The 14,722-nt window shown below is 39.8% G+C and overlaps 1 protein-coding gene across 3 annotated transcripts in view; it reads right to left on the minus strand.

Moving 5' to 3' along the window:
• Mer (ezrin/radixin/moesin family protein merlin) overlaps window positions 1-14,722 on the minus strand; it is a 50,833-nt gene that overhangs the window by 19,245 nt on the left and 16,866 nt on the right. For 2 of the 3 annotated variants that reach the window (XM_070095454.1, XM_070095452.1), the window contains exons 5-9: window positions 10,490-10,650; window positions 9,927-10,105; window positions 9,439-9,734; window positions 5,441-5,568; window positions 2,562-2,787 (exon numbers count right to left, since the gene is read on the minus strand). In XM_070095454.1, the coding sequence (XP_069951555.1) occupies window positions 2,562-2,787; window positions 5,441-5,568; window positions 9,439-9,734; window positions 9,927-10,105; window positions 10,490-10,650 (990 nt within the window). The remainder of the gene's footprint in view (window positions 1-2,561; window positions 2,788-5,440; window positions 5,569-9,438; window positions 9,735-9,926; window positions 10,106-10,489; window positions 10,651-14,722) is intronic. The other variant, XM_070095453.1, reaches the window with a different exon arrangement.

The following is a 14,722-nucleotide window of genomic DNA, read 5'->3' on the forward strand; positions in this document are numbered from 1 at the left end:
TGGTTTGAGAGATTTAAGAAGCGTAGTGGCATCCATAGTGTGATAAGGCATGGTGAGGCTGCCAGTTCGGACCACAAAGCGGCTGAAAAATATGTGCAGGAATTCAAGGAGTACATAGAAACTGAAGGACTGAAACCTGAACAAGTGTTTAATTGTGATGAAACAGGCCTGTTCTGGAAGAAAATGCCAAGCAGGACCTACATTACTCAGGAGGAAAAGGCACTCCCAGGACATAAGCCTATGAAAGACAGGCTTACTTTGTTGATGTGTGCCAATGCTACTGGTGATTGCAAAGTGAAGCCTTTATTAGTGTATCACTCTGAAACTCCCAGAGCGTTCAGGCAAAAGAATGTCCTCAAGGATAATTTGTGTGTGCTGTGGAGGGCAAACAGTAAGGCATGGGTCACTAGGGAATTTTTCTATAACTGGTTACACCATGCATTTGCCCCCAATGTGAAAAATTACCTAACTGAAAAGAAATTAGAACTTAAGTGCCTCCTGGTGTTAGACAATGCCCCTGGTCATCCTACAGACGTGTCAGAGCGACTTTATGGGGACATGAGCTTCATTAAGGTGAAGTTTTTGCCTCCTAATACCACTCCTCTCCTGCAGCCCATGGACCAGCAGGTTATTTCCAACTTCAAGAAACTGTACACAAAAGCTCTGTTTGAAAGGTGCTTTGTAATGACCTCAGAAACTCAACTGACTCTAAGAGAGTTTTGGAGAGATCACTTTAATATCCTCAATTGTGTAAACCTTATAGGTAAGGCTTGGGAGGAAGTGACAAAGAGGACCTTGAACTCTGCTTGGAAGAAACTGTGGCCAGAATGTGTAGACAAAAGGGATTTTGAAGGGTTTGAGGCTAACCCTGAGAATCCTGTGCCAGTTGAGGAATCCATTGTGGCATTGGGAAAGTCCTTGGGGTTGGAGGTTAGTGGGGAGGATGTGGAAGAGTTGGTGGAGGAGGACAATGAAGAACTAACCACTGATGAGCTGCTAGATCAACTTCAACAGCAAGAGGCCACACCTGAGGAAATTGCTTCGGAGGAGGGGAGAGAGAAATTGAAGAAGTTGCCTACTTCAAAGATTAAGGAAATCTGTGCAAAGTGGCTTGAAGTGCAAACCTTCATGGATGAAAATCACCCTCACACAGCTATTGCAAGCCGTGCTGGTGATTATTACACTGACAATGTTGTGAAACACTTTAGGCAAGTCATAAAGGAACGAGAGGTACAGGCCACTATGGACAGATATCTTGTGCGAAAGAAGTCCAGTGACTCTGAAGCTGGCCCTAGTGGCATTAAAAGAAGAAGGGAAGTAACCCCAGAAAAGGACTTACTACCTCAAGTCCTAATGGAAGGGGATTCCCCTTCTAAACACTAACACACTCTCTCCCCTCCTCCCATCCCATCAATCATCACCAGATCTTCAATAAAAGTAAGTGTCATTTAATTGTGCATGCCTTTTTCAGTTTGTGTGTATTAAAATTAACATTTCATGTGGTAAAAAAAATTTTTTTTCATACTTTTGGGCGTCTTGCACGGATTAATTTTATTTCCATTATTTCTTATGGGGAAAATTGATTCGCATAACGATTATTTCGCATAACGATGAGCCCTCTTGCACGGATTAAAATCGTTAACCGGGGGTCCACTGTATATATATATATATATATATATATATATATATATATATGTATATATATATGTATATATATATATATGTAAATATATATATATATATATATATATATATATATATATATATATATATAATATACATATATACGTATATATATATATATATACACGTATATATATATATACACGTATATATATATATACACGTATATATATATATACACGTATATATATATATACACGTATATATATATATATACACGTATATATATATATACACGTATATATATATATATACACGTATATATATATATATACACGTATATATATATATACACGTATATATATATATATATATACACGTATATATATATATATATATATTTATATATATATATTTTACTTGCACTAGTAAGAAGATAGAAGAAAACCCAGAGGGGTATATATATACCCCTCTGGGTTTTCTTCTATCTTCTTACTAGTACTTGTTCTTGTTTATTTCTGCTTATCTCCATGGGTGAGTGGAACAGAATTCTTTCTGCATGTCATAAGAGGCAACTAAAATGCTAGGAGCAAGGGGCTAGTAACCCCTTCTCCTGCTTATACTATTACTAAATTTAAAAGATAGAAACTTTCGTTTTTCCTTTTGGGCCACCCTGCCTCAGTGGGATATGGCCAGTTTATTGACAGAAGATGCATATACACACACACTGTACAATCATGTATCTTACAGGAAAACTAGGGATGGAAAACCTTTCCTCTGGATCAGGTCCTTCACAGAGACAAAGCACAATGAAAGAATGAAAGCATGTATACTGTTATAGTCTGAGGATCCTAACCCCCTGCTGCCCATTCCCAGGCCAGGCCTCCTGTCTTCATTTGTAAATTTAAGTCAAAATTCTGGCCTTTCACAGTACTAACCTTATGTTCCATAAGCATCTTTTCTTCCTGAGTTTTGGCAGAAATGAGGTGTGCCCTCTGGCACTCTTGCTCTGCCTCTGAGGCTTTCTGTGTCAAAAGCATCGTTTCCTCCTCAGCTATGCGAGATTTCTCTACGAGCAGTTCTGCTGTTTCCTCAGATCTGAAAGAAAGCTGTTTCAGATCTGGAAGAGAGCAGTCTCTGATCCGGAAGAAAGTAGTATCAAATCTGAAAGAGGCCAGTTTCAGAGCAAGAAGCACTGCACGTTACAGGCCGTAAGTCGACCCAGACCATATTTTTAATACAAAAAGATTTTGGCATGGTACAAGTCAAAGTATACTTTGAGCCCTCAGAGATAATGTTTATAAATTGTACATCATGAAGGGAGTCACAGGTCTAGAGATGGGACTAAATTAGCCATTTAAGGGATAGCACATCCCAAGGGAGTTCATGTTCCAAGAAATTGAGCCTATCCTTTCCTCCCTACAGTCTTGAAGGAAGCATGGGGATATCTGAAGTTTGGGGAACATCTGAACTGTGTTTTAAGGTCATCCTACCTAGGTGGGAGACGACCAATGTGTTAAAAAAGAAAAAATCACTTTCTGTATCTTCTGCAGCATCATCTATTTGAGATGAACTTAATCAATGGAATGTCATATTACATAATCCTCCAAGTATATCAGGTTTGCTACCTCATTAGTGAGGCATCAATATTTACATATCTTTTGTCTCTCTCCATTCACATGATCAGTTATAATGAAAAAACTATGATAATGTCAATATCACATGTGTATACATTATTCATCAGTTTGTTATGTATGAATTTTATGAAAAATAACATGCATGTATCTGAGGTAGGGTTGACATGGTAATGTTTACATATCTATGTCCCTCATCCCCTCTATAAACATAACTAATCTATAGAAGTCCAGCTCTCTACAGTACCAGAACATGTCTTCGCTTAATAGTACCTATACCACAATTTTATTAAATATTGCATTAACCCTTTCAGGGTCCAGACTCCTGATCTGAAACTTGTCCACAGGGTCCAAGAATTTAAAAAAAAAATTTATTATTTTTTCTTATGAAATGGAAGAGAATCTTTTTCTGAAGGTAATAACACAAAAAGGACAAAATTTGATGGAAAACTGATGAAATTACGCTCTCGTGAATTTTGCTGCATCAGCGATATTTACACAATGGCGATTTTGCTCACTTTGACTCCCATTTTAGGCCAATTACACTAATCCAGCTGACCAAATTCTTAGCTATTTCGCTAGTATTATTTCTATTTTATCGATTGAGCACAAGAAATCACCCAATCAATTATTTCAACTACCCAATAAAGTGATTGGAAATTGGTAATTCGGCCAATTTCAGACAAAGTTCAAAATATTCCAATTTCAAAACAGGGTCCAGAATAAACAATGCAGGCATTCCAGGCTTTACAAATGAATTTCAGTTTCATTTTTTAATCACAAAATGAATTTTTATTCACACCAAAAAAATAGAAGATTTACAGTTATGCAATATTGTAATACACCTACCATCCGACTTACGACCTGCTCGACTTACGACCACTCGGCTTACGACCACTCGACTTACGACCGTGTTTTTTTATGCCAAATTTCTGGGAAATAAACAACTATTTGTGTTGTACACAGTGTTTATCCTAAACCTTACAGTATAAAATACAGTGCTAACAACATAAAAAGTAAAGTAAAACATGGAATACCATAATAAAACAATAAAATAAAGTCATTACAAAAATGTTTTGTTGATATTCAGTAGTAAAGTTTGACTTACGACCATTTCGACTTACGACCGGTTTCTCGGAACCGAACTCGGTCGTAAGTCGGATGGTAGGTGTAATTGTATAAATAATCTCAGCGCATTCGTGAACACACATTAGACCTACCAGCTGACGTATTGGATGCATGACGTCATTCGTTTACTTTTGAACATCGGCAAAAATCAAACATTTCTGCTACTTTGAGCTCAGTTTAAAGCTATTTTCAGTATTAAAACCAATCAAAATCATCTCTATTTCTGTAACATATCTTCCATTCTATCAAACAAGACTAAGAAACCGCGAATATAATCATAAAAAACATACGAATATACACCACAGCCACTGTTTTAATCCAAAAACATGGTCACAGTTTTTTTTCTCATTATGCACTGTGTGGTGCAAGATTTGTTTTATATGGTGCACACTTACCACAGATGCATCCTCTCATATCTAGACCCAAATTTACTGCTCACAGCTTATCTGAGTGAGCTGAGCTCATGGCATAGAACTACGACTTGGACCCTGGATTCAAAGCCATAGAACTACAGGACAGACCCTCCAAGGGTTAATAACAACAACAGTAGCCTGAATACGTTTTCAAATATTTTTTTTTTTAATTTTTTCACATTTTTGGGGATGGTTTGTACTCATAAGATGGGAGGTATTATAATACCTGAGCACATTTATTTTGTTAAAACCTCACATTATGGCCAGAAGTGTGCTGATATTGCAATTTAGATCACCCTCTGACCACAACTTTTTTTTTTTTTTTTTTTTTAACTCATTGGCCATCTGCAAAGGCAGGGTGACCCAAAGACAACACATTCACCATCACTCCTGAAAGATGGCATTTAAATGAGCAATGGGGAATGTGCTGATATCACATTTAGACTGAACTTATTTAGTATTCAAATAATCTAACTTCAACAGTACAACTATATAATATCCAATAATTTTATGTTCATTTTAATTTGCCTGAAATGCTCAGCAAAACTAGGACTTTTCAGAATGTATTAAATAAATATCTAATTTTATAAGTTATATTGAGTTGAAAAAAAAATTATGCGAAAAACTATTAAGTACTTTTACCTTCGCAGAGCATCATTTGCCACTCTCATTTCTTCCTGGTAGTGAAGTAATCGCTGCTCAAGCTCAGCCTTTTGTCTCTCTACTTCTTCCCTTAACTGTTTCTCACGTGCTAATTTGTCTTTTTCAATCTGAAATTATAGATGAAACATACTAAATGGAATATTATAATACTGTATTCAAATAAACTACAAAATTCTATGTACAGTACTGAAATAGGTACTTACTTTATTTCAGTTTATTAGGGTCCCTCAATTAACTTAACTAGATTTTTTTTTCTATTTATTTATTAACACATCAGCCAATTCCCACCAAGGCAGGGTGGCTCGAAAAAGAAAAACTTTCATCATCATTCACCCCATCACTGTCTTCCCAGAGGCGTGCATACACTGCAGAGTGCAGACACTGTACTTCCCATCTCCAGGACTCAAGCCCAGCCTGCTGGTTTCCCTGAATCCTTTCATAAATGTTACTTTGCTCACACTCCAACAGCACGTCAAGTATTAAAAACCATTCGTCTCCATTCACTCCTATGAAATGTGCTCATGCATGCTCGCTGGAAGTCCGAGCCCCTCGTACACAAAACCTCCTTTACCCCCTCCCTCCTAGGCTGACCACCTACCCAGCCTTCCTTCCACTACAGATTTATACGCTCTTGAAGTCATTCTGTTTTGTTCCATCCTCTCTACATGTCCGAACCACCTCAACAACCCCTCCTCAGCCCTCTGGATAATAGTTTTGGTAATCCCGCACCTCCTCCTAATTTCCAATTATTATAATCACAGGGAAGCGCTAAACCTGTAGGATTATATAGTGTATGTGGGAGGGATGGAAGGTATTCAGGCTCAATTCAGGGTACCGGAGCACAAATCCAATTCCCTAGATCACGAGCCCCTCACCAGCGTCAAGGAGCCTCCCTTGAGGGGTCCTAATTTCCAAACTACGATTTCTCTGCATTATATTCACACCACACATTGCCCTCAGATATGACATCTCCACTGCCTCCAGGCTTCTCCTTGTTGCAATATTCACCACCCATTCTTCACACCCATATAAGTGTTGGTGTAACTAAACTCTCATACATTCCCCTCTTTGCTTCCACGGACAAAGTTCTTTGTCTCCACAGACTCCTAAGTACACCACTCACCCTTTTCCCCTCATCAATTCTATGATTCACCTCATCCTTCATAGACCCCATCTACTGACACATCCACTCCTAAATATCTGAATACATATATTCACCTCCTCCATACTCTCTCCCTCCAATCTGATATCCAATCATTCATCACCAAATCTTTTTATCCTCATCTTTTTATATACCCTACCAAACTCATCCACCAACCTCTGCAACTTCTCTTCAGAATCTCCCAAAAGCACAGTGTCATCAGCACAGAGGAACTGTGACAACTCCACTTTGTGTTAGATTCTTTATCTTTAAACCCCATACCTCTTGCCAAGATCTACGCATTCGCTTCTCTTACAGCCCAATCTATAAATATATTGAACAACCACAGTGACATCACACAGCCTTGTCTAAGGCCTACTTTTACTGAGAAATAATTTCCCTCTCTCCTACACACTCTAACCTGAGCCTCACTATCCTTGTAAAAACTCTTCACTGCTTTCAGTAGTCTACCTCCTATTCCATATACTTGTAACATCTGCCACATTGCCCCCCTATTCACCCTGTCATATGTCTTTTCCAAATCCATAAATGCCACAAAAATCTATTTACCCTTATCTAAATACTGTTCACCTATATGTTTCACTGTAAACACTTGGTCTACACACCCACTGCCTTTCCTAGAGCCTTCTTGTTCATCTGCTATCCTACTCTCCATCTTACTCTTAATTCTTTTAATAACTACCATACACTTTACCAAGTATATTCAGACTTATTCCCCTATAAGTTTTGCAGTCTCTTTTGTCCCCTTTGCCTTTATACAAAGGAACTATGCACACTCTCTGCCAATCCCTAGGTACCTTACCCTCTTCCATACATTTATTAACCCATTAACTGTCCAAACGTAGATCCACGTTCACTTGCCCAACACTCCAAAAAAAAAAAAAAAAAAAAAAAAATTAACGAGGGCAATTGTTTGTGTGTAATAAGACCAAAAAAAAATTTTTTTAGGTCCAGTACTTACCGAGATATAAGACCACAAAGTTGGCGCTAGATGCTCACCTGACGGCCACATCAGTCTTGCCACTTGCAGAAGTGTCACCGATATACCTATTTTCTCGTTTTTATATTTTACATAATTTCTATGCTCTGATAATTACAATTTATAGTAGTTCTTGCGATTCCATAGCCAATCTTTGTTCTGACACTAATATCAGGTACTGAAATTGTACTCAAATTGTCACAAACACACTGACAGGTGAACATTTACACCTGCCTTGGTCATTTACAATTGTCTACAAATATACACAAAGTATTTATAGATCCCAGCAATGTTTTAGACACACTGGAGTACATATGAAACTACTTGAAGCATATTTGTTAAGACGAGTGTTACTATACTGCTGATAGGGTAAGCAGTGGAGCTACACTTGATTGTGCATTGCTGCAGGGAACCCCTGGCTTTATTTGTTTTCACTGTTATACATAAACATGTCTGTGTCTGTCTAGCTATGTCTTTCTGTCTGCCTGTCTCTGTCTTTCTGTCTGCTTGTCTCTCTCTCTCTCTCTCTGTCTGCCTGTCTCTCTCTCTTTCTGCCTGCCTGTGTCTCTTTCTGTCTGTCTGCCTGTCTCTCTCTCTCTCTTTCTGTCTGCCTGTCTCTCTGTCTGCCTGTCTCTCTGTCTTTCTGTCTGCCTGTGTCTCTTTGTCTGCCTGTGTCTCTGTGTGTTTGTGTCTGCCTTTCTGCTTTCCTTTGTGTATCTGTCTGCCTGTGTGTGTTTGTGTCTTTCTGTCTGCTTGTCTCTAGTCTCAGAGTTGCTCATGAACCAACTGGTATTACACACGATCACGTCTGATTCCTGAACAAGTGAAAATGTGTACTACTTGCCAGTTGCCAGTCATGCTTATTATGCATTAGATCTACAAGCACTTTGTCTGGATTTTTGGGGTTATCCTAGGTAATTTACACTATGTATAATTGTGTTTACATATATGTACCTGTAAGACAGAGACAGACATGAAAGAGACAGAGATAGATACAGACAGACAGACAGAGACAGAGATAGCCAATCAGCCAGCCAGCTAGCTGCAGGCCAGCCGGCCTGTTGAACAGGTATTACATGTTCCAGAATTTTCTTTTTACTTAGAGCATAGGTTATAAGACATTCTGGCAGGATGACACTACCAGTGGTACCAAAATTGGAGGAGTGTTGCACAAAAGTTGCACATTGGTTATTATCAAGATTTTTTATATTTCTGAGACCCCTTGTGGCCACATCCACCTCAAGGCCACTAAACTTGGGGTCAACATCACTTTCTTCTTAAAAGGGGAGTGTTAACACAACATGACATCAGTAAATCCTTGGAGTTTGCTGTGCTGCTTGCTCTAGCTGGTGCTCAACTGAAATGGTGCTCCCACAAGGTACTAAGTGGTCCCAGATTTTTTTTTAACACTGAGCACACTGAGTGTTAAAACCCATTCTATGCTGACCAGGCATCTCAGGCCAATCGTGCCAAATTTGAAGGCAGGAAAAATAAAAATAGATCTACGTTTGGAGCACTAGCGGTAAGAATGTAGATCAACATTTGGACAGTTAATGGGTTAAATAATAGCACCAACCTCTCCAAAACTATATCCCCACCTGCTTTTAACATTTCTATCTTTATCCCATCAATCCCAGCTGCCTTACCCCCGTTCATTTTACCCAATGCCTCACAAACTTCCCCTACACTCACAACTGGCTCTTTCTCACTCCTACGAGATGTTATTCCTCCTTGCCTTATACAGAAAATCAGAATGATTAATGATTAATACAATGATTAATCAATCAAAATTTATGGACCAAAAATGTTTTCTATCTGAACATACCAATGGCTCACCTGTCTACGAAGCTTCTCTTCTCTAGCAGCAGCTTTCATTTGTTGCACTTCTATTGTATCTGGCTTTCTTCTTCTTTTAAACAAGTCGTGATTCCCTATACTAAGATCTAAGATGAGTTTGTTCATACGGCTATTTTTGGAAAAAAATACAAAATTGGGGGCAGTCTTCTCTGTGGGACGGATGGTGAACTTCTTATCATCGACACTAATATTACGTATTTCAGACCACGGAAAGCTAATTTTAGGTTCCAACTTGTTCTCACTTTCATAAACGTTGAGCCCAAGTGCAGTTACACCTGATGGAAAAGAAATTCTATTTAGAATAGGTTTGCTTGTTGAACTATTCTTTTTATACCATGTTCCCATTAGCACTGTTCTTTATACAGAATTTGTAGATTTTCAAGTACATTACAGGTAGCTTTACCAAGAGTAATATCAAGGATTATAACAGGATGACACTACATGTATAACATCTAAAAGTAACTTACCAAGCCAGAGTTCTGTTTGCTTTTTGTTGGTAATATTGAAATAGTTGACACCATACATGCCCAGATCTTGTGCAATCTTGAGGTATTCCATTTCTGCTTCATCTCTGGTCATTCCTTGGTGGTCAGCATACCAGATTCTGATGCGTTCCTCCCACATCTCAGGCGTCATCTGATACTGACTGCAATTCAGAAGGAAAAATAATACGAGTTTGGCCAATGAATTATAGCTTGAACAAGAGCCTATGTGCAAAGATTATTCAAATCCAAACAAAGCACAAACATGTTAGGGTGCATTAACCGATGTAACCTTATAAACAGTACTATAGTGCTGTATATGTTAGACTCGTCATTTACATAGCCATAACCTCATCTATACTACTTGATTAATTAGTTTTACCCCTAGTTTATGTCTGCCAGTTTTGTATTATTATCCATTTACCGCTGTATTTCACCATATAACAAAACACTGAAAAATGAGCAAAGGTTTACAATCCATCTACAGTAAAATGACTATCACCTGCAATACCATAGAAGAGAATGCTGTTAATAAGTAATGAACTCACTTGATAACACGCTGGGGTAGGAGCTCCTCCATAGACAATGCACCAGTTTGGTAAGTGGTTGGGTCATAATCACCAAATTTGGCTTGAACTGCATATGATGCTAGTAATACTGACATCTCTGGTGGACAATATATATCCATATTCAAGATGGATTGCTTAACCTGTGAAAAATACAAACATTTATTATTATTACACCCTCACTTAATATAACAAATGGTGTACATACATCACCAATTTGTGATTTAAAACTATTTGTAGGCTGTACTCCTGAAGTAACAGATAATGGTCACACTTCTTACAGGTGCACAACACAAGATGTGTTCCAATTGCCTGATCCTCAAATGACCACCACTCACTGCAGACAACTTTCATGGCATGCCATGTGACTTTAAACTTTGCAGTCTCTTTCAGATTTTTCCCACATTCTCATTTCAGCCTATCGTATTTTTTTTCCTACATTTTGAAAGTTGTTTTCATCTTTTTGTATACTTGATGGAACCAATTTTAACCCTTTAAAAGTGGAGGAAGCATCTGATGCATTTATCAAAACTACAACAAATATACAGTGGACCCTCGGGTAACACCTTTAATCCGCTCCTTTAGCCAAATTAATTTTCCCCATAAGAAATAATGGAAATCCAATTAATCTGTTCCAAACACCCAAAAGTATTAAACAAAATAATTTTTTTACATGAAATACACATTTCCCTACACAGAAAACAATGATACATGCACAATAAACAATGCTGAAATGACACTTACCTTTATTGTGGACCGAACACTGGGACATGCAGGGAGTGTAGCAGGCGTGCAGGGAGTGTAGCAGGCGTGCAGGGAGTGTGGTTGACGTGCAGGGAGTGTGGCTGGCACGCAGGGAGTGTGACAGGCACGCAGGGAGTGTGGCAGGCACGCAGGGAGTGTGGCAGGTGCGCAGGGAGTGTGGCAGGCGCGCAGGGAGTGTGGCAGGCGTGCAGGGAGTGTGGCAGGCATGCAGAGTGTGTGGCAGGCATGCAGGGAGTGTAGCAGGCATGCACAGAATGTAACAGTCATGCAGGGAGTGTAGCAGACATGCAGGGAGTGTAGCAAGCATGCAGGGAGTGTAGCAAGCATGTAGGGAGTGTAGCAAGCATGCAGGGAGTGTAGCAAGCATGCCAGGAGTGTAGCAAGCATGCCAGGAGTGTAGCAAGCATGCCAGGAGTGTAGCAAGCATGCCAGGAGTGTAGCAAGCATGCAGGGAGTGTAGCAAGCATGCAGGGAGTGTAGCTACAAGTTTTTTCTTGAATTTTTTTGTGTTTCTTTCCTTCTTTACCAAAGGGCTGACACTAGAAACTTTCTTTGGGCCCTTGATGGATTATTTAGCAGTTACAAGCATTAAAAACAATGGAATAATACAAAATATATCACATGTACGCATGGAATCGTCCTCGCTGGCTTGTAAACAATGGCACACTGGATGTACACAGAGTCGCCAGGCCCACTCAGGTTGCGTAGACACGATCAGGACAAAAGCCCCTAACTTAGTTATTTGGCATTAGCCGAGCCAATATCTTTTCACCAAAGCGAGCCGTTATCCGATTTTGGCATACAGTGGACCCAAGGGTCCACTGTATGCCTATCTGTTTCTTTGAAACAATAGTAGCATATATGCACCAGTGCAATTTACATTTTACAATTTATTGATGCCAAATTAGAATAGTTTTACATTTTTTATCGACTTTAACCCCTTCAGGGTCCGTCCCGTAGATCTAAGGCTTCACGTTGAGTGTCCAAACCGTAGAGCTATGCCAAAATTCTAGCGCCGTCAAATTTAGCGCGAAAGCGCTCATAGGCCTACATGTAAGAGAACGGGTCTGCTTGGTGGGTGTGTGCTATAAACAAAAAATCTAGGCGCCTGCATAGCATTGTGGGAACGCCAGCTCAGTTACCCTTGTTCACCATGCCTTGTCGCAAGTCAGCTCTCACTCCCCAGAAAATTGGGACTCTCGTCTTCCTACCTGATAGTTCTGACACTGATGGAAGTGGAAATGAAGACGAATTCTATGGCTCTGATCAGTTAGTGACCGAAAGGAATGAGCAGGATATCGATAATAGTGCAGAAAGCCCTGACGATCCTCAACCTTCTACCTCTGGTGTGGGCACTCGTGACTCACGGTCGGTTGTACCTCAACGCAAGAGAAAACTAATATTTTCGCGTGGCCAGGCCTCTGACTTCAGTAATGATGATGATAGTGACGTGGATTGTGATTTTATTAAGCTTGACGATCATTCGAGTAGTGATAGTGAGGAATCATATTCACCAGTGAAGTGTCAGTATGTGCGCCGCCGCATACGCTCGGGTAGTGTACCCTATGCTGTGCCCAGGGGACGGAGTACATCCCGGAGTACATCCGTGGCCCTACACCAGGTTTAGATAGTGATAGTGAAGATGATGTGGTTACACTTGGCATGGATAGACCACAGGCATCAGTAGATGGTGGTAGTGGTGATGGTAGTGGCACCGCCATGCGTGACTCACCAGCCCAGGCTGGGACCCACGCTGCTGACTCAGTTCAAGGACAAAGCGGAGCGTCAGCCACCAGCCCACCACAACCACAACCACCCGCACAACCAGCCTATGATGTCCAGTATCCACCAGCAAACCGTATCTAGGATTGGCAGCAAAATCCCAATTTTGTTCCCAAGCCCCACCACTTTGATGACTCTCAAAGTGGAATTCTACCTACTTGTCCCCTTGGAACCATGGCGAATGAACTGGAATTCTTTGAATTATTCTTTGACCAGCCATTGATGGAAACTATTGTCAGGGAAAGTAATAAGTATTTTGAGTACACCATGGCAAATACGATCATATCACCACAGTCAAGACTACACAGGTGGAAAGAGACGACTGTTGCAGAAATGTATTTGCTTTTTGCAACAATAATGCTTATGCCTCATGTCTATAAGCATAATATAAAAGCATACTGGTCCACTGATCGGCTAATTTCTACCCCGGTCTTCAGTGAAATCATCCCAGTGAACAGGTTTATCTTACTGTTACGTATGTTGCACTTCTCTGACAAAACCCAGGCCTGACAGAAGTGACAGGTTATACAAGATTAGAAATGTTTTCATGTATCTCAAACAAAGGTTCAGTATATACTTTTATCCATTCAAAAATCTTGTAATTGATGAGTCTTTGATTTTGTTCAAAGGTAGACTGTCATTCAAGCAGTATATACCGAGCAAGAGGAAACGCTTTGGTATAAAACTGTTTGTACTCTGTGACTGTGACAGTGCACTGGTGTTGGATATTGTTGTATACACGGGAAGTAAAACATTGAAAGATACCAAGATGTTATTGGGTATCTCAGGCGACGTAGTGAGAAACATGATGGCACCTTATCTTGGTAAGGGGCATACATTATATACCGATAACTGGTACACAAGCCCATTACTCAGTGATTTCATGCGAGTGAACAAGACAGATGTGTGTGGCACAGTGCGTTCTAATCGTAAACATATGCCCAGGCTCAACGCAGGTGCTCGTGGTGATGACGTGCAGGTGTTTACTGCCAATGACATCATGGCATTACGGTGGCATGACAAACGAGATGTCACATTGTTGACAACCATTCACCGTAATGAAATACAAGACAGTGGCAAAGTTGATCGAGTGACTAATGAACGTATTCGAAAACCAGTGACAGTGATTGATTATACACAAAACATGCGCTTGGTTGACAAATGTGACATGCAGATTGGTTTTGTTGATTGTGTTTGTAAGAGTTACAAGTGGTACATGAAACTTTTCTTCCATCTCATGGACATTTCAATGCATATAATATATACCATATAAAGACTGGCAACAGACCACCGTATGGTGAATTTTGTTTGTCTGTTGTCAGACAACTCATAATGAAGTACCAGGTAAGAACACCTGCTATACAACAAGGTCCTCAAATTCCTCAGGATATACCCAAGCGTTTGAGGAGGGAAGGTGATCATTTCATAATACAGCTTCCTTCATCTCAGAAGAAATTTGCTCAGAAGAGATGTGTTGTCTGTGCACAAACAAAACGACGGCAACAAAGACGCAAAGACACTCGGTTTGTGTGAGGAATGTAAGGTGCCTCTGTGTATGGTGCCTTGTTTCAGGGAGTTCCACAAGCTCCAGCAGTTCTAAAACCATGTCCAGTGATTGTAAATATGTAAATATATGATAGAATATTAGTATTATACAAGATTTGTGCA

The sequence above is a fragment of the Cherax quadricarinatus genome, chromosome 50 (assembly GCF_038502225.1).
Source record: "Cherax quadricarinatus isolate ZL_2023a chromosome 50, ASM3850222v1, whole genome shotgun sequence".
NCBI classification, from domain to species: Eukaryota; Metazoa; Arthropoda; class Malacostraca; order Decapoda; family Parastacidae; genus Cherax; species Cherax quadricarinatus.